At 41.4% G+C, this 18,882-nt stretch overlaps 2 protein-coding genes across 2 annotated transcripts in view; both read right to left on the reverse strand.

Moving 5' to 3' along the window:
• LOC141804209 (uncharacterized) overlaps positions 1-18,882 on the reverse strand; it is a 58,636-nt gene that overhangs the window by 7,233 nt on the left and 32,521 nt on the right. The window lies entirely within an intron of this gene.
• Positions 16-18,239, reverse strand: LOC141804183 (uncharacterized). Its single transcript, XM_074688506.1, has 8 exons — positions 18,142-18,239; positions 8,363-8,467; positions 6,941-7,045; positions 6,004-6,108; positions 4,404-4,508; positions 3,571-3,626; positions 78-829; positions 16-33 (listed from the first exon to the last, which is right to left on the reverse strand). The coding sequence occupies exons 1-8, from the start codon at positions 18,237-18,239 to the stop codon at positions 16-18; spliced, it is 1,344 nt and encodes a 447-aa protein (XP_074544607.1).

Genomic DNA, 18,882 nt, shown 5'->3' on the forward strand with positions numbered 1-18,882 from the left:
ACACGCCGAGTGTCTTTAAAATCCAGAGACAGTCTGCTTTCGTCCAGGCCGTCAAAGATGAACAACAGTTTACAGACAGCCAGCGTCTCTGCTCTCAGCTTCTCTAACGCTGGATGGAAAACATGGAGCAGACTGAGGAGACTGTAGCGCTTACGTCTGATCAGGTTCAGCTCCCTGAAGGACAGCAGGACCACCAGACCGAGGTCCTGGTTTTCAGAGCCCTCTGCCCAGTCCAGAGTGAACTTCAGCACTGAGAAGGTTTTTCCAACCCCAGCCACGCCGTTTGTCAGGACCACTCTGATTGGTTCCTGTTTATTTAACCCAGCGGTGAGGTTTTCCTGATCCTCTCTGATTGGTCCCTGTTTTTTGATCTTTCTGCTGTTTTTTGATCTTTGTGACCTAGAGAAGAAGTATTTCAGATTCTTTTTAAACTTCTCCCATTGATTTAACTCAGCAATACTGTCTGTCAGATCCTCTCTGATTGATTCCTGCTGCCCAGGTAAGGCTTTAAAGATGTCCTGGACCTTGATGGGAGCGTCCTGGACCTTGATGGGAGTGTCCTGGACCTTGATGGGAGTGTCCTGGACCTTGATGGGAGTGTCCTGGACCTTGATGGGAGTGTCCTGGAGGATCTTCTTGGAGGCTGTCTCCAGCTGGCTCACCTCATGCTGTGTGTTCACCCCTTCACTTGGTCCCTCTGTGATGTAGAGCTCAGTGTAGATCTCTTTGAGGAGGGCTCTACTTCCTGGGTCATCACTTCCTTCAGTCACACGTTCCCATCTGGTCTTCAGACTGATCTTGTGTTCTTCTAAAACCTGGAACTGATCAGCTGTCATCAAAGAAGAGAGAAAAGAGATCAGCTGACAGTCTGTGATCATTTTCCTGTGAAAACAAACATCAGAAACAGAACCTGAAAAGGATTCTGGGTTAAAAAGTCCAGTCTTAGAGCACGACCACAAAGACTGGTTCCCCCTCAGCCTCTGACTGTGTCAGTGTCCACCTTTGATTGACAGCAGAGGTGTGGACTTGATCCCCATGAGTTCTTGGTCTTAGATCATGATGCTAAAAGCTGGCTAACGTTTGTCTAATGTTATGTCTGACTCGTAAACAGCAACAACAAGTTAGCTCTCTGTGCAGTTTGTTTGTGCCGGGTTAGTAGCAGCTAGCTAGCTGTGTTCTGTAGCTGTATGCTAGCAAACATTAACAACATTAAACGTTAACAAACGTTAACTAATACACAGCTCTCAAGAGAGAGTGAGAGAGTGTTGCATCTTCACAGAGAAGGTCCTGGGAAATGTTTTTTGTGGTGTTTTTCCAGCTCTCTGTCCGCTATAAAGAATGAGCTTGTCTGTGTGTGTAAATGAGCCCACGTGTTCGTGTGTCTGTGAACACGTTGGAGCGCAACTTCACCACGCACAAAACAGCAGGAAGAGAAATGTGAACCCAACTTTGTTCAAATGACACTGAGATACTATCTCGTAAAAAGGAGGATATCTTCAGGTAAATGCAATACGCCACTACAGCTGTTTAATAAACTATATTACTGATCATTTTGGGCATTTTTTAAGACACATTCTAGTCTTTATCAATCGAACAACAGAAAAATAATCATTAGTCTAATCATCAAATTAATGGTTAGATTAGTAGACTCATGGATAAAATAAACGCCTGATTTATCGTCGTAAATATAATAGTTTACCCCCAGCCCTACTGAGCTGTAGATATTTTTCCCTCACTTTTTAAAACAAACTGATGTTGTAATGAACTTAACAGAGGAAGCATTCAAATGGCTACAAGAACGACCACAACATGGTCATGCAACAGCAGCAGAGACAGAGAAGCAGACCAGTCTGCTCCGTGTCTGATACAGATAATCAAACATTTTCAATACACAGGACCAGAAACTGTGTATGAGACCAGTTCTGGTTATTAACTGTGGTTAAATAATGAATACCGTAAAATACCAAATAAACGCCGGGTGTAGCAGCACGTTTAGCAAAATAGACGCCCGTTCCAAATAAACGCCGGGTGTATGGTAAGTTACTCGGCGCAGCCTATGAGCCGCAGGTCGTAGTTACAGAACACACATGCAAATGCTGAGCTCACAACTGACAGTTGACTCTTGAAAACTGATTTTTGTAAAAGAAACATAATCAGACTGCACCTTATTAGTAGTGGTGCAACGGATCATGATTGATCTGTGATCCGTTAGGATCGACGTAATCGGTTCGGCACACACATGACCCTACAGCAGTGTTTTTAGTGCAGCAGAAGCCCAGAGCGCTCGCACCAAACACCCCCTCCCTGCTCCTCTGCTTGTCTGCCCCGTCTGAGTGCAGACTCAGATGAGCCCATATTTTACTTGACCCAAAACACAAATAAACGGACTCTCACCGAAAAAATCTGATATGGGTCTGCATTCACGCTTTATTTAGAGAATTTTCAGCGCGTTACTTTCACACAAAAACACCGCTAAATAAGGCTCTAGTTCTCATCGGGTCGTAAAACGGTGCTACCTCCGCTGCAGAGCCACAGCTGGGTACAAGGCGCTCACTGCTTAGTGTATCAGTCCACGGGCTGCGTGCAAGATATAAACAAACGCAGGTAATCTGCCAGGACGAATTATGCAGTAACAACGTAAAGATGAGGAGGCTTTGAAGAGTCAAAGAAGAAGACGTTACCACTTCAGCTGAATGTTATTTCCTGAGAAAGAAATAAACGCCTCTTCCAAATAAACGCTCGGTCCCAAATAAACGCCTGGTCTGCTCAGTGATTGAAACAAATAAACGCCCCAGCTACTATTTGGTATTTTACGGTATGTTGATAATGTGCTCAAAGGAACAGGTTTTGTTGATACAGCTTGATCTTTATCTTGGTGTGGTGCTTGGCTGCAGATTTTGGGGCTTATGTGAGTTACCGTGGTGATGGGTGGGAACTGATGGGGTGTGGCCTGTTACCGTGGTGATGGGTGGGAACAGATGGGGTGTGGCCTGTTACCGTGTCGATGGGTGGAAACTGATGGGGGGTGTGGCCTGTTACCGTGGTGATGGGTGGGAACTGATGGGGTGTGGCCTGTTACCGTGGCGATGGGTGGAAACTGATGGGGGGTGTGGCCTGTTACCGTGGTGATGGGTGGGACCTGATGGGGTGTGGCCTGTTACCGTGGTGATGGGTGGGAACTGATGGGGTGTGGCCTGTTACCGTGGTGATGGGTGGGAACTGATGGGGTGTGGCCTGTTACCGTGGCGATGGGTGGGAACTGATGGGGGTGTGGTCTGTGTGTAGTTGCACAGTTTAGTAAAACAACAACCAGCAGTGGAGTCACAGGTTTTTACACCGTGTCCTTGTGTTGTAGCATACGTGAGATTTTTACTGAAGCTTCTGGATCATTTTGTGAAACTTCTTAAAATAAAGTTTTTGTGTTTTGAATCTAAAAAAACATGAAGTGGATTAATGCTGCAGGACACAAGAAGACAGGCGTATACCAGGACTCTGGGTTATCAAACAGTTTTGACTCTTACAAACTGGTTCACTGACACCTTGACTTCATGAAGTGCTGTATGGTCTTACTTTGTGACGTCCAGCTCTGTCTGTCTGTCCCAGGTCCAGGTCCATCCTGAAACACACTGAAAGAACAAACAAGGAGTTTCACAGCCCAAACCTGGATTACATGTTAGCCTTCAGCTGGCATCTTATGCTCATAGCTCAGAGGGGGACACTGGCACACCTTTTCCCTATTGAAATGTCTGTCAGCAGGTGCATCTATCCAGGTGTGCTCTTTGAATATTTCTTTGAGAAAATGTTTGGCATTAATTCTTAGATCCAGTTTTTCCTCAGCTGACCCCTGACTGACCCCTGGGGTCAGCTGAGGTTTGGTGGTCTGGTGATGGTATATGAGAGCAGCCCTTAAAACACCTGACCCCACCTGCACCTGTCACTGGGGTTTCAGTGGTTGTAATTCTGTGTTTACATCGTTAGCCTCACCATGTGCTGTATTTTCCTGCTTGAACATGGACGAACACCGAGGTGCAGCCATTAGCAGATAGCTCTTTTTTATATGTATGTTGTTGATCTGTTTTAGCTGTTTATGCTGACAAGAAACGTTGTGAGACGCCTCTACTTCCTCTGAGTTTATCAGATTAAACGGTGAGTTGGTGCCAGAGATTTCAAGTGTTTGCCTGATTCATCACACAACGCAACAACGAGTACACAGCTGCTACACAGACACTGCAGACTCTGCTCTCTGTCTGATGATATCAGCTCTGTAACTCAGAAGATGGTTTATTCCTCTCACATGAATCATCCTCTAAGTATAATATTTCTACATTTTTAGATCTGGAAACAGAAAATCCACAAAGACATGGAGTTTATAGATATGATCCAGTTAGAATGAGCGGTCTTACTTTGTGTCTGAAGATCCAGGTCCAGTTCTGAAGTATAGAGGCTCTCCTCTGGACCAATCACTCTTCAGAGACAGACGTCCAGACACTGCAGACTCTGCTCTCTGTCTGATGGAAACAAACACACAGATGTTTTTATTCCTGTCACATGAACAGAGAATCTGTCAGTTTGACAGAAATGCAGTCATACTAGAGATAGACCCATATGGATTTTTGGGCTGATACTGATTATTAGGAGGAAAGGAGGCTGATACCTGATATTTGAAGCTGATATTCATTTGTAGGAAAAGTAAAAATATTGGAGTAAAAATGTTGAATAATACAAACTCCAACACTGAACTGCATTTACTGCCTTCAAGCCTGTAAGATGAGATAAACCTTTATTAGTCCCACAGGGGAAATTCCACAAGGCCAATGTGTTTGTTGAACAGCTCCCAGGCTCAGCAGCATGTTTTATAAACTTCAATGAAAACTTAAAAAAAAAAGCAAAAGTTTTTAAAGTAAATAAAGTTTTCCAACATTTCAATGTAACTGCAATAAAAACTGGACAGAATAGAGTTTGTGCTGCTTTTTACAGGCATGTTATACAGTCAATTAATTTTCTGTTTGGTTTAACATGACTGATTTTAAATGTTTTGACCATCTAGGGCTTCCGTAGTGCAGACAGGGAGAAATTATGTGCAGAGAAGCATCAACAAGCAGCTCCTGAATGTCTGCAGTTTAAAACATGTGTTTTCATTTTTAAGAGGCAGAAAAACATATTTAAACATATAAAAAACAAAACATATAAAAACTTAGTGACTGCAGACAGCGGTGCAGCTGAATCAGAGCCCAAACAACACAGTTCTGAATTGGTTTCATATCGGCCGTAGGATAAAACAAAATGTTGATGCCGATATGCCCCAAAATGCTAAATATTGTCCCCGATAATCGGCCCGGCCGATAATCGGTCTGTCCCTAGTGCATCCATCTTCAAAGATCGTACCATGACTACCTGCAGTGTTTGTACCTGAGGGCACATCCAGACAGTTGGTCAGTTTGAACCTAAAGGTCAGTTTCTTTTGAAAAGTCAAATGTTTGGAAATGATCATTGACGTGGTTTATACGTCAGGTAGTGAGTTGGAATAAAGTTGACTACAACTTTGAAACTGAGGTGGGTGATAACTGATACTTTATGCTTTAACTAACAGTCAGAGCAGATGGGCTCAACTGCCCCCAGAGGACAGCAGGTGAACTGCAAATGGAAGTTCATTATGAGGGTTACTGCTACACAACCATTCAGAAAAGACTGCACACACACACACACACACACACACACACACAGACACACACACACACACACACACACACACACACACACACACACACACACACACACACACACACACACACACACACACACACACACACAGACACACACACACAGACACACACACACACACACACAGACACACACGCACACACACACACACACACACATACAGACACACACACACACACACACACACACACACACACACACACACACACACACACACACACACACACACACACACACACACAGAGTTTATAGATCTGATCCAGTTAGAATGAGCGGTCTTACTTTGTGTCTGAAGGTCCAGGTTCAGTTCTGAAATATAGAGGCTCTCCTTTGGACCGATCACTGTTCAGAGACAGACGTCCAGACACTGCAGACTCTGCTCTCTGTCTGATGGAAACAAACACACAGATGTTTTTATTCCTGTCACATGAACAGAGAATCTGTCAGTTTGACAGAAATCATCCATCTTCAAAGATCGTACCATCACTACCTGTCAGGGCCACTAAGTTCAGCCAGATGATTGCTGAGGTCAATTTGTAGGATGAAGATGGAGATTTGTAAAACTTTACATTTTTGGAAACCTTATAGTGTAACAAATCAGAAAACCAATGTTGCCATATTTTCCGAGGTCGTTATAGCAGCCATCTTGGAGCTTTAAAAATGGCTTCTTTCAAAAAGGAGTTCCTCTATATCTTACCTCCTAGATGACCTAAATTCATGATTTCAACGGTTGAATCTACATGTTTGGGGCAAGGAATCCAATGGAGCTGTCTACGCTGTAAATAAGACATGTATGGGTGGATATTTTGCATGTTAATCATGTCTTAGAGTGCTAATAGCTGGCTGTTTGATAGAAACATGCCTGGCTTTTTTTTCTTGCATTTTGTAGAGTGGTCCCCCCAATGAAATAAAAAGGTCCCTGTAGAGGCGTATACTTTCAGTTCACTCGATATGATGCCTTCAAAAACTGTGAGCACAAATAATCTGATGCATGTAGTAACAGTTTTGACTCTTAAACTGATGTAAAGGAAAGAGAATAGAGGTGTGGTAGTAGGAAAGAAAAAATGTGATCCCTCTACTTAAACTTCACAGATGGTTTATTGCTCTCACATGAATCATCCTCTAAGTATAATATTTCTACATTTTTAGATCTGGAAACAGAAAATCCACAAAGACATGGAGTTTATAGATATGATCCAGTTAGAATGAGCGGTCTTACTTTGTGTCTGAAGATCCAGGTTCAGCTCTGAAATATAGAGGCTGTCCTCTGGACCGATCACTGTTCAGAGACAGACGTCCAGACACTGCAGACTCTGCTCTCTGTCTGATGGAAACAAACACACAGATGTTTTTATTCCTGTCACATGAACAGAGAATCTGTCAGTTTGACAAAAATGCAGTCATACTAGAGATAGATATGGATTTTTTGGGGCTGATACTGATTATTAGCAGGAAAGGAGGCTGATACCTGATATTTGAAGCTGATATTCATTTGTAGGAAAAGTCAAAATATTGGAGTAAAAATGTTGAATGATACAAACTCCAACACTGAACTGCATTTACTGCCTTCAAGCCTATAAGATGAGATAAACCTTTATTAGTCCCACAGGGGAAATTCCACAAGGCCAATGTGTTTGTTGAACAGCTCCCAGGCTCAGCAGCATGTTTTATAAACTTCAATGAAAACTTAAAAAATAAATAGCAAAAGTTTTTAAAGTAAATAAAGTTTTCCAACATTTCAATGTAACTGCAATAAAATCTGGACAGAATAGAGTTTGTGCTGCTTTTTACAGGCATGTTATACAGTCAATTAATTTTCTGTTTGGTTTAACATGACTGATTTTAAATGCTTTGACCATCTAGGGCTTCCGTAGTGCAGACAGGGAGAAATTATGTGCAGAGAAGCATCAACAAGCAGCTCCTGAATGTCTGCAGTTTAAAACATGTGTTTTCATTTTTAAGAGGCAGAAAAACATATTTAAACATATAAAAAACAAAACATATAAAAACTTAGTGACTGCAGACAGCGGTGCAGCTGAATCAGAGCCCAAACAACACAGTTCTGAATTGGTTTCATATCGGCCGTAGGATAAAACAAAATGTCGATGCCGATATGCCCCAAAATGCCAAATATTGTCCCCGATAATCGGCCCGGCCGATAATCGGTCTGTCCCTAGTGCATCCATCTTCAAAGACCGTACCATCACTACCTGCATGGTTTGTACCTGAGGGCACATCCAGACAGTTGGTCAGTTTGAACCTAAAGGTCAGTTTCTTTTGAAAAGTCAAATGTTTGGAAATGATCATTGACGTGGTTTATACGTCAGGTAGTGAGTTGGAATAAAGTTGACTACAACTTTGAAACTGAGGTGGGTGATAACTGATACTTTATGCTTTAACTAACAGTCAGAGCAGATGGACTCAACTGCCCCCAGAGGACAGCAGGTGAACTGCAAATGGAAGTTCATTATGAGGGTTACTGCTACACAACCATTCAGAAAAGACTGCACACACACACACACACACACACACACACACACACACACACACACACACACACACACACACACACACACACACACACACACACACACACACACAGAGTTTATAGATCTGATCCAGTTAGAATGAGCGGTCTTACTTTGTGTCTGAAGGTCCAGGTTCAGTTCTGAAATATAGAGGCTCTCCTTTGGACCGATCACTGTTCAGAGACAGACGTCCAGACACTGCAGACTCTGCTCTCTGTCTGATGGAAACAAACACACAGATGTTTTTATTCCTGTCACATGAACAGAGAATCTGTCAGTTTGACAGAAATCATCCATCCTCAAAGATCGTACCATCACTACCTGTCAGGGCCACTAAGTTCAGCCAGATGATTGCTGAGGTCAATTTGCAGGATGAAGATGGAGATTTGTAAAACTTTACATTTTTGGAAACCTTATAGTGTAACAAATCAGAAAACCAATGTTGCCATTTTTTCCGAGGTCGTTATAGCAGCCATCTTGGAGCTTTAAAAATGTCTTCTTTCAAAAAGGAGTTCCTCTATATCTTACCTCCTAGATGACCTAAATTCATGATTTCAACGGTTGAATCTACATGTTTGGGGCAAGGAATCCAATGGAGCTGTCTACACTGTAAATAAGACATGTATGGGTGGATATTTTGAATATTAATCATGTCTTAGAGTGCTAATAGCTGGCTGTTTGATAGAAACATGCCTGGCTTTTTTTTCTTGCATTTTGTAGAGTGGTCCCCCCAATGAAATAAAAAGGTCCCTGTAGAGGCGTATATTTTCAGTTCACTCGATATGATGCCTTCAAAAACTGTGAGCACAAATAATCTGATGCATGTAGTAACAGTTTTGACTCTTAAACTGATGTAAAGGAAAGAGAATAGAGGTGTGGTAGTAGGAAAGAAAAAATGTGATCTCTCTCCTTAAACTTCACAGATGGTTTATTCCTCTCACATGAATTATCCTCTAAGTATAATATTTCTACATTTTTAGATCTGGAAACAGAAAATCCACAAAGACATGGAGTTTATAGATCTGATCCAGTTAGAATGAGCGGTCTTACTTTGTGTCTGAAGGTCCAGGTTCAGCTCTGAAATTAAAAGGTTCTTGTCTGGACTTCAGAGACAGACGTCCAGACACTGCAGACTCTGCATGATCCTCCTCTTCCTCCACTGAAAAGTTCATCTACAACACACACACACACACACACACACACACACACACACACACACACACACACACACACACACACACACACACACACACACACACACACACACACACCCATAAAGCAGTATAAAGGGACTGTGTGGATCACATATATCTAATGCTTTGGGAAGTGTCCTGAGATAACCTTTGTGATGATTTGGTGCCGTATCAGTAAAGATTGTTTGATATCTTTACAATCTGAACTTTCATCCAGACACCATCCTTATCTGGTCCAGAGAGGCTGAGCCAGCTGTCATAAATGATGTTATAAAAGGTGAACTTTGGGCCCCTGAGCCTGCTCCGTGAAACACACCTTCCTGTCTGTTTCCAGGACTTACTGACGCTTCACTGATTGTTCCTGAACCAGAGTTACGACTCCATAGATAAATCAGACTGCTGAGTTCAGACTAACTCGTCCCCAGGTTGAAAAGTGACTCAGAGACTCTGACAGTTCAATCACAGAAATGTTGGATCAACACTCACCCTGCTCGCCTTTTCTCTCTCCTTCCTCTTCTCTGTTCAACACAAAATGGACGCTGACGGAAGTCTCTAAATAATTTCAACTTCCTGACTCCTCCCTGATCCTCTCTGTCTCCTCCTCGCCTGCAGCACCTGAGCTGACGTAATCGTGCCCCTGAAAATAAAAACAAACAAACACTAGAGTCGTCTCCTTTCACTGAACCAGAGTTAGAGGATAAAGTTATGAGCAGCTAGTTGTCTGCTCCTCTGTAATGTCCTTGTCTTTCTGTAATGTCAGGTTAAGGTGGGGGTTGTTGCTGGGCAGATTTCAAGACTAAACCACGGACTAACCTTAATAAATAAACTACACAGACTTAACATGCAAGTCAAAAACAGTTTACTGCTTTAATAACTGCTAAAAGTCCACCGACCATAGTCCACGTTCTTAAGAAACCATTGTGTAACCCAGGTGACTGTTTCTGTAAAAATGAATGTGCATGGTGAGGTAGAGACGTGGTAGATTTCCCGTCATTTGATTCTTTATTTGTTCGTGTACTTGCAGGTCTCGCAGTAAGGGTGTTAACCAACCACATTCCTGGACTGGGTGTGAATCAGGGAGAGTGAACCTGCAGTGTTTGAGTTTGTGTTTGGAGCAGAGACTGTAAAAAAAATGGACGTCATCTTGCTTGGCTTGAAGTGAGGTCTCCACAAAAACTGCTCCCCCTGGTGGCTGGCTGCAGTATAGGTTAAAAATCCATCTCCACAGTCATTCCAGATGGGCTGTGGTCAAAGTTTAAAAAATTAATCCACCTGGTAGAAATGTTTCTCACGTCTGATTGTTGTGGTGATTTGAAGATATCATTTGGCTGTCTTGTATCCAGGTCCTCTTTTTTATGAAATGTTTTGTTTTTATTAGTTATACGAGGTTAAAAAAGAGGCTTTATGTCACGTTTAACGATGATTGACAGCTGACGTTCTGGCGGTAGAGTCAGGAAGTGATTAGACCCTCGAAAGAAAAAAAAAAATTATTATTTTTGTCACCCAGCTCCACTCAGATTCTCCCAGAATCCCTCACAGTCTCTACTGCTCAGACTCTGGCTGAAATCCCTCCCTATCCACTCTATAGTGAATACACCATGTTGTCGTGCTGTCTGAAATCTGAGTGAGCATGGTCATTCACTGTATAGTCCACTCAGTGTATCCCACAATGCATTTTGAAAAGTAGTGTATTAGTGATGCTCACTATATGCATTATATTGTCATGGTTTGGGTTTTTGGTTTCCTGGGTTTTCTTGTGTTTTGGTCTTCTTGTGTTTCTGTGTGGTTCTGTGTTCTTGGTTTGTCTCCTTGTGGTTTTGATTTGGTTCTTGTCCTGTGTCTCTGTGTTAATCTGAGTTATTCTTGAGGATTGTTCTCTGTCTCTTGTTGTTGTCTTTAGTTTGTGCTTCTTGTGGTTTTGATTTGGTTCTTGTCGTGTGTTTGTCTCTTTATGATCATTTCTAGTGTTTCTGTGTCTTTAATGTTTTGAGTCTCTGTCTTGATTTTCTCTGTGTTTGGTTTGGTTCTCCTTGTGTTTCCCTCCTGGTTGATTGCTCCTCATGAGTTTCACCTGTGTCTTGATCTGCACCTGTGGTTAATTACCCAGTCTATATAGTCTCTGTGTTCAGTGTGCTTTGTGTGGGTTCATTGTTTGCTGTCTGCTGTCGCCTGTTTGCTGTCCCTGTCTGCGTTCGCCTCGTGCCTCTTGTGTCTCCTGGGAGTTTTCCAGTGTTTTTGGTTTTGTTTCTTTTGTTTTAGTTTTTGGATTTTCAGTTTGACTTTTCGAGTTCAGTTAAAATAAAGTTCCTTTCAAGCCTCCCCAGTTAAAATTCCACAGACTTACTTTAAGCAATTTGACAGTATTTGCAACATTTTTTGATGGAATAAAAAGCGCCCGAAACTTAAATTACGGACACTTCAGAGGTCAGTAGATGGTGGTGGGCTGGGAGTTCCTGACCTCCAGCTTTACCACCTTGCTTTTAGCCTCAGGCACTTGGCGCACTGGTTTCTGCGTCCTGAGAGAGCTCTGCCGTGGTCCCCTTTGGAAAGTGATTTACAGTTGTATGAAAAAGTTTGGGCACCCCTGACAATTTCCATCATTTTCATGTATAAATCATTGGGTCTTTGTACCAGCAACTTCATTTTGATCCATCAAATAACTGATGGACACAGTAATATTTCAGTGGTGAAATGAGGTTTATAGGATTAACAGTTAATATGCAATATGAATCAGAACAAAATTAGACACGTGCATAAGTTTGGGCACCCCAACAGAAAAATCCTATCAATATTTAGTTGAGCCCCCTTTTGAAAAAATAACAGCCACCAGATGCTTCCTATAGCCTGTAATAAGAGTCTGGATTGTAGATGGAGGTATTCTGGACCATTCCTCCTTACAAAACATCTCTAGTTCAGTCAGGTTCGATGGTTTTCGAGTATGGACAGTCGGCTTCAAATCATCCCACAGATTTTTAATGATATTCAAGTCTGGTACCATGTGTTGTTCTGTTTCATATAACAAGAACTTGATGAGCTCATTTTTGATTCAAGAGCTTTATTGTCCAACATGACATCTGACCACATGCTCCAACATCCAGCTGATCTGTCTGTATCGTTTGTGTGACCTTTAACCTCAATCACAGTCCACACACATCTGAATCATGACTCCACAGCGACACCATGTGGTAGGAGGATTTACGTCTAATCATCACAATACGGTCATTAACAAAGTTGCAGAGACCAGTGCACTGCTCAGGCGTTTATTAATGTTTCAGTGTTGGCCATGTTTCTTTGAAACTATTCTTATGCAGAGGAAACAGAGTTAAAGTCATCATTAGAAAGTTTTGTTAAACTGTGAATAACAAACTTGCTGTGAGCAGTGCAGTACTTATTTTTTCCTTTATTTATGTTTAAGGGTTAGATATATGAGAACACTAGTTTGTCTGATATTTGATGTTGCAGAAAAGGACATCCAGGTTGTCCTGTAGCTGTTTTAGTTAAAAAGCTGCCGATCGTGCACATCCGGCTACAGTGCAGGAAAAATATTATCAGAGTGCAATACTTTTATTTATTTGATTTTTTCAAATGTGTTATTTTAAATTTTTGATTTTTTTAAATTTGTTGAAAAGAAAGTTGTGTTGCAAAGAATAACATGTGGAGATCTGCTCTCAGGTTGAAATAAATCCACATTTTGAAGCAACCATTACCCGCACTGAATTGGATTTTTTTAGAGAAAAACACAGAATTAAAGGCTTTAGAGAACAGCGCTCTGAGCATGTAAAGTTATAATGACATTATTTGAATACAATAGATCATGATATAAAGTGGGCCGGTCTGAGGTATGAAGTTCCAGGGCTGAAAATGAGTCCCACTCCGCCCCTGATGGTCACAGGTTTATATCATTAGACACAGACAGACGTTAGCTAACAGGTTTATAAAGATGATTTAACCAAGAAGCAACTGTAACATGTGTTTACCTTCAAGGTTTACTTTTAGCATAAAGCTAAGGATAACATAAGAAGAGAAGAATGATGAAATCAGAGGATCTAAACTGGAAAAGAGAACAACATTTCAGACACTACTCACTCATTCTCCAGCCGCTGACGGTGACGTATTTACTCTCTCTTCGCTCACGGACGGCTGGGGATTCACATTTATATCTTTTCTTAAAAACTACCAAACAGTTTTTATTGTAGTGATACCTAATATTATATTTAGCTTATTTTCTGCAACAGCCAAATATGATAGAAACATTTATTACACGTTATTTTTAAATAAATAAACCATATATTTACGCTGAACTTATGCTGTGTTTAAGAATTCCAAGGTCCAGTGAATGCATCACCTGCGATGAGCGGTTTAGCGGCTAACGTCCGTGTTGTTTGTTTCTCAGCTCAAAGTTGTGAGACGGGCTCGTCTGAAAGTTAAACAGGGAGCTAAGTGTTATTCTCTGACAGTTTTTCATGTTGTTTCATGCTGTTAGTCATCATTAAACATGTAATCAGACATTTCTTCTGTTTCAACCCAAATGCATGATGGGATATACGTCGTGAGAGTCCGGAGGGAAAAAACAAAAGAGGTGGAGGACCCAAATGCAGATAAAAGGAACTTTATTTTTTTTATGATTTATATGTTTTATTAGAGCTTTTTCTTCTTAACAGTGACAAGTGATCACACAGAAACATGAGGAGGACATTAGTCAACAACCACACAATTTAGACAATTAATGAATGTCATACATGGCTCTGCCAGACAGTGAGAAGAGACAATATTTCTGTGTGAACATTTTGATACTTGTAGGTAAAAACGGTGACAAAACAGCATAAACAAAACACTTACAAAAAAATAAAAAGACATGTGACAAACAAGTAAACGTGTACTGGTAGATTAATGTTGGTCATAGCATTACAAAGCCACAGATCTCAGATTGTGTTTCTTAATGTCAACCATACGATAAGGGACCCAACATATTTAGTCAGCACTTTTCTCTAAAGTCATGGTAACATCCCCACTTCTGGAAATACTTCTCCACCCTGTTTATCAGCCTAAAGGACAGTTTTTCTAAAGCAGCTAGTTTCTCTAACTGGGTGAACCACAGAGATGGTGCAGGAACAGAGGAGCCTTTCCAGTTCATTACTAGAAGTTTTCTCCCCAACATGAGAGCAGTTTGCACCCATTCAGCATTGGAAGGAGCCAGTGGCGAACCGTGGCCCCAGCCACTGGGCCTTCAGTAGGACCATGGGACCACACGTGGCAATAAACAATCAAACTCAAGACTGTGGAGGTGACAGTGGACTTTAGGAGAAACCCCCCTCCTCTGCCCCCCCTCACCATTCTGAACAACACCGTGTCTACTGTGGACTCCTTCCGGTTCCTGGGATCCACCATCTCCCGGGACCTGAAGTGGACCTCCCACATAGACTCCATCAGGAAGAAGGCACAGCAGAGGTTGTTCTTCCTCAGACAGCTCAGGAAGTTCAACCTGCCCCAGGACCTGCTCATCATCTTCTACACCTCCATCATCCAGTCTGTCCTGTGCTCCTCCATCTCGGTTTGGTTTTCCTCAGCCTCCAAACACGACAGGCACAGACTGCAACGAACTGTCAGGGCTGCAGAAAAAATCATCGGAGCCAGCCTGCCCTCCATCCAGGACTTGTACAGGTCCAGGACCAGGAAGCGGGCTGGTAACATCTCTGCAGACCCTTCACACCCCGGACACAAACTGTTTAATCTGCTTCCCTCTGGTCGGCGTTACAGAGCTCTGTGCGTCAAGACGTCCAGACACAGGAACAGTTTCTTCCCCCAGGCCGTCACTCTGATGAACAGTTAACCTGCTTTAAAACATCTCATATACCTCATGTACAGCCACAGTCTCTCTGTTCTGTTTCTATTGCACATCCATCGTCCATTCCCTGTTGCAAATTGCACATTTTTTATGACATTTATTCAGTGCACTATTTCCCTAACTTAAATTGTGTGTATATTCTGTATTTACTCTGTGCAGAGTCCTTTATTTAATATTGTAATAATTATTTTTCTTTTTCTACTACTTAAACTCTTTTTTTTTCTACTCTTGTAATTCTATCCACGTTTGTACTGAGAGAGTGCAGTTTAAACCGGAGTCAAGTTCCTTGTATTCTTGAAAATACTTGGCCAATAAAGATGATTCTGATTCTGATTCTGATTCTGATTCTGAAACAAAGAAATAAAAACAATAGCCAGAATCATGTGACATGGAAGTTTAGTATATTAATGGTTTTGTGGGATTAAATATTTATCATGTGCTTGAACACTGCAACACCTAACACAACTTCAAACAATTAAAAAAAAATTAAGATATAAAATTGAAAAAAAAAACAAAACAAAACAGAGTTTCAAGTAATCCAGCAACCACACAGTCTTCTCCATTACTTTCCACCATTTCTCTTCACGTTCTGCCGACTAGATCTTCTCTTTTCTCCTCTCTCACTCACAGCTACAGTTCGGCGTTTATCCATTAAAGTGATACTCCGGGATGGAACAAGTTGGGTCCTATCACAAGGTTTAGGGCAGAAATTACCCCTACAGCAGTGTTTTTGTGCAGCAGAAGCCCAGAGCGCTCGCACCAAACACCCCCTCCCTGCTCCTCTGCAGGTTTCCTCTGCACTCAGACGGGGACATATTTTACTTGACCAAAAACACAAATAAACGGACTCCCACTGAAAAAATCTGATATCTGTCTGCATTCACGCTTTATTTAGAGAATTTTCAGCGCGTTACTTTCACACAAAACACCGCTACATAAGGCTCTAGTTCTCATTGTGTCTCTTCGTCCTGGCAGACTACCTGTGTTTGTTTATATCTGGCACGCTGCGCGCGGACTGATACACTAAGCGGCGAGAGCCTCGTAACCAGCTGTGGCTCTGCAGCGGAGGTAGCGCCGTTTTACGACACAATGAGAACTAGAGCCTTATTTAGCGGTGTTTTTGTGTGAAAGTAACGCACTGAAAATTCTGTAAATAAAGCGTGAATGCAGACAGATATCAGATTTTTTTTGGTGGGAGTCAGTTTATTTGTGTTTTTGGTCAGTAAAATATGCCCCGTCTGAGTGCAGAGGAAACCTGCAGAGGAGCAGGGAGGCAGTGTTTGGTAAGTATTCGCGAATCCCCTGAAGATGACAGGAAATGATCCCGCCCACAACTTAACAAAATCTGATTGGCTAAGACAGCTGTCATTGTCAAATTGTGTCCACATTCCCTTGAGTTACACAGGCATTCGTTGCAGTTACTGAAGGCCCTGCCTGCCAGAATGTGTCGCTGATTTACCCAGATACCATCAACAGGAAAATTGTGATTGGTCCATTTTCCATTTAGTTATATTAACCCATTGTTGCCAGGACAAGTTTATAAAAATAATATAAAACTCAGTGCTATGATTTCATTGAGTAAGATAAACAAAATAAAGAAATAAAGTAATTATTTAGGATTACAAAAATTCTTTCAATATTTTTTATTAGGCCTTCACTGAATACCTTGAAGGCCCTGAGGGTTCCCCTCTGGTCTACACTATACTCTGATATTGATTCTAATATTGACTCAGTGAACAACCCTACCTGCCCACTCTGCACCTGTGGTTGGATCATAGCTGGTTGGTGCTGCTGCATCTCTCTTCTGAGGGGCTAAAGACAAAGTTTCTCCAGTTATGTGGCGTCGTCTCATCACATGGTGCAAGCTGCATTTTATTCAACATCTTGCCTTACCAGTTTCATCGCCATTGTTACGCCCGGCTCTCAGGCGCACCAAAATGAAGGAGACAGCTCCAAGGTTTAAACCGGTTTACGTTTGTTTTTTATTGTTTTAACAAGCAAAGTCCATCCTGTTCACGTCTGGGGACGGAGCAACCCGGGCGCAGCCGCGCAGAGACATCCAGCAAGACAAACAGTCCACACACGCTAGACCGCAGCCCCCTGCTGGCTCGAAGAAATAGGAGGCCCAACCCTCACACTGGCCAGGTGTTTCAGGTTGCTCCATCATGCAACTCCACCTCCTCCGAGACGTCACCTACAAGAGAGAGCAGGGCAGCTCAACAGTGCCACACACAAGCTTCATATGGCACATATGTTACCATAAAAATGTAAATATATTCGTCCATATATTACACAGATATTCACACACACAAATTTCCATATATTTAAAGTATAATCTCCATTTATTAAGCATAAATGTATCTGTATAAATATACATAATTAAAATTTATTCAACCATATACTGAACATATATGATACACTATATCTTTACATATCTTACACAAATATATTTCCCCTCACAAATCACAATATATTACTGTAGATATTTATAAATATGAAGTTGAATATATTCTGAGATATATAAACAAGTATATTATTCATTCATGTGTAATATATTGCACTATATGGAAAGCAGCAATCATTTGTATATTTTGCAATGTATTTCAGTATATTTCATGAGTATTTAATATATTGTATAATATATGTGCTCTCAGTATATATTTCCATGTATATCAAATATATATTGGAAAATGTATTGGGAAAATAATAGATTACAATATCTTACAATACGTTTAAGAAATATATTGGTACAGATATTTTTCTCTCGTTGGGGCAGATGATGTAGGGCTAGATCCCTTCGTCGGTCACCCTGACCCCCCTCGGTCCGGACTAACGGCTGAGGATCTGGACTCACCTATGGAGGTAAACACGGTCAGCGAACGGGAGGAGAGCTCGAGCGTTCATCGCTGATGACACTCTGCTCTGATTGGTCAGAGTGGACGATGACGTCATTCAGAGCTTTAAGCCAGTTTGTTTGATTTGATTTTTATTCACCGTTCAGATAAACTTCAGTTGAGTGTTTCTACAACAACAAACAGTAAATGAATCAATAAAAGAATGACTTTATTTCAGAGAACAAACCCAAACAAAGCACAAATGATCTGAAATATGAGCAGGAACAGCTCTGTCCGCGCTAAACAGCCTAAAGTGTGTAATTACAGCAGCAGAGGAAGCAAAACAAAGCTCAGTGAGCCTGACTGAACACAGCTGGAGTAACACAAACACACATCAGGAGAAAAACCTTCAATCTGGAGCTCCAACTCACTGAAGCTTTCATCAGTTTGATTTAACAGCTCAACAACTCTGTTAAACAGCTTTAACTATTCAAACAGCTGACTGAAAATATTGCAGAGCTTTAAAACATTTACAACATTTTGTATCCTGATATATGTTATTTTATATCCTGGTAATAAATCATATCCCCATATAGTATTTTTTCTTAAAAATGACATGAATATAATGACTTTTCTAGTATCATTTCTCAACTTATTTAAAAAACACATATTTTACACTAAAAAAGTATAAAGATCAGTGATAATACAATAAAAATATCCAGAGGACAAACACCATTCAAAATATCTGGTAGTACAACCAG

Source organism: Halichoeres trimaculatus, unplaced genomic scaffold (genome assembly GCF_033239565.1).
Source record: "Halichoeres trimaculatus isolate MK-OKI-2021-1 unplaced genomic scaffold, fHalTri1.1 fHalTri1_scaffold_15, whole genome shotgun sequence".
Classification (NCBI taxonomy): domain Eukaryota; kingdom Metazoa; phylum Chordata; class Actinopteri; order Labriformes; family Labridae; genus Halichoeres; species Halichoeres trimaculatus.

What these genes read in the sequence shown, in the direction of transcription:
- LOC141804183 (XM_074688506.1), bottom strand. Translation starts at nt 18,239, where the DNA reads ATGACGTCATCGTCCACTCTGACCAATCAGAGCAGAGTGTCATCAGCG. An exon ending in CCTGGACCTTCAGACACAAA is followed by an intron (nt 7,046 to 8,362) that starts GTAAGACCGCTC and finishes TGTTTCCATCAG; the next exon opens with ACAGAGAGCAGAGTCTGCAG. An exon ending in ACAGAGCTGGACGTCACAAA is followed by an intron (nt 830 to 3,570) that starts GTAAGACCATAC and finishes CTTTGATGACAG; the next exon opens with CTGATCAGTTCCAGGTTTTA.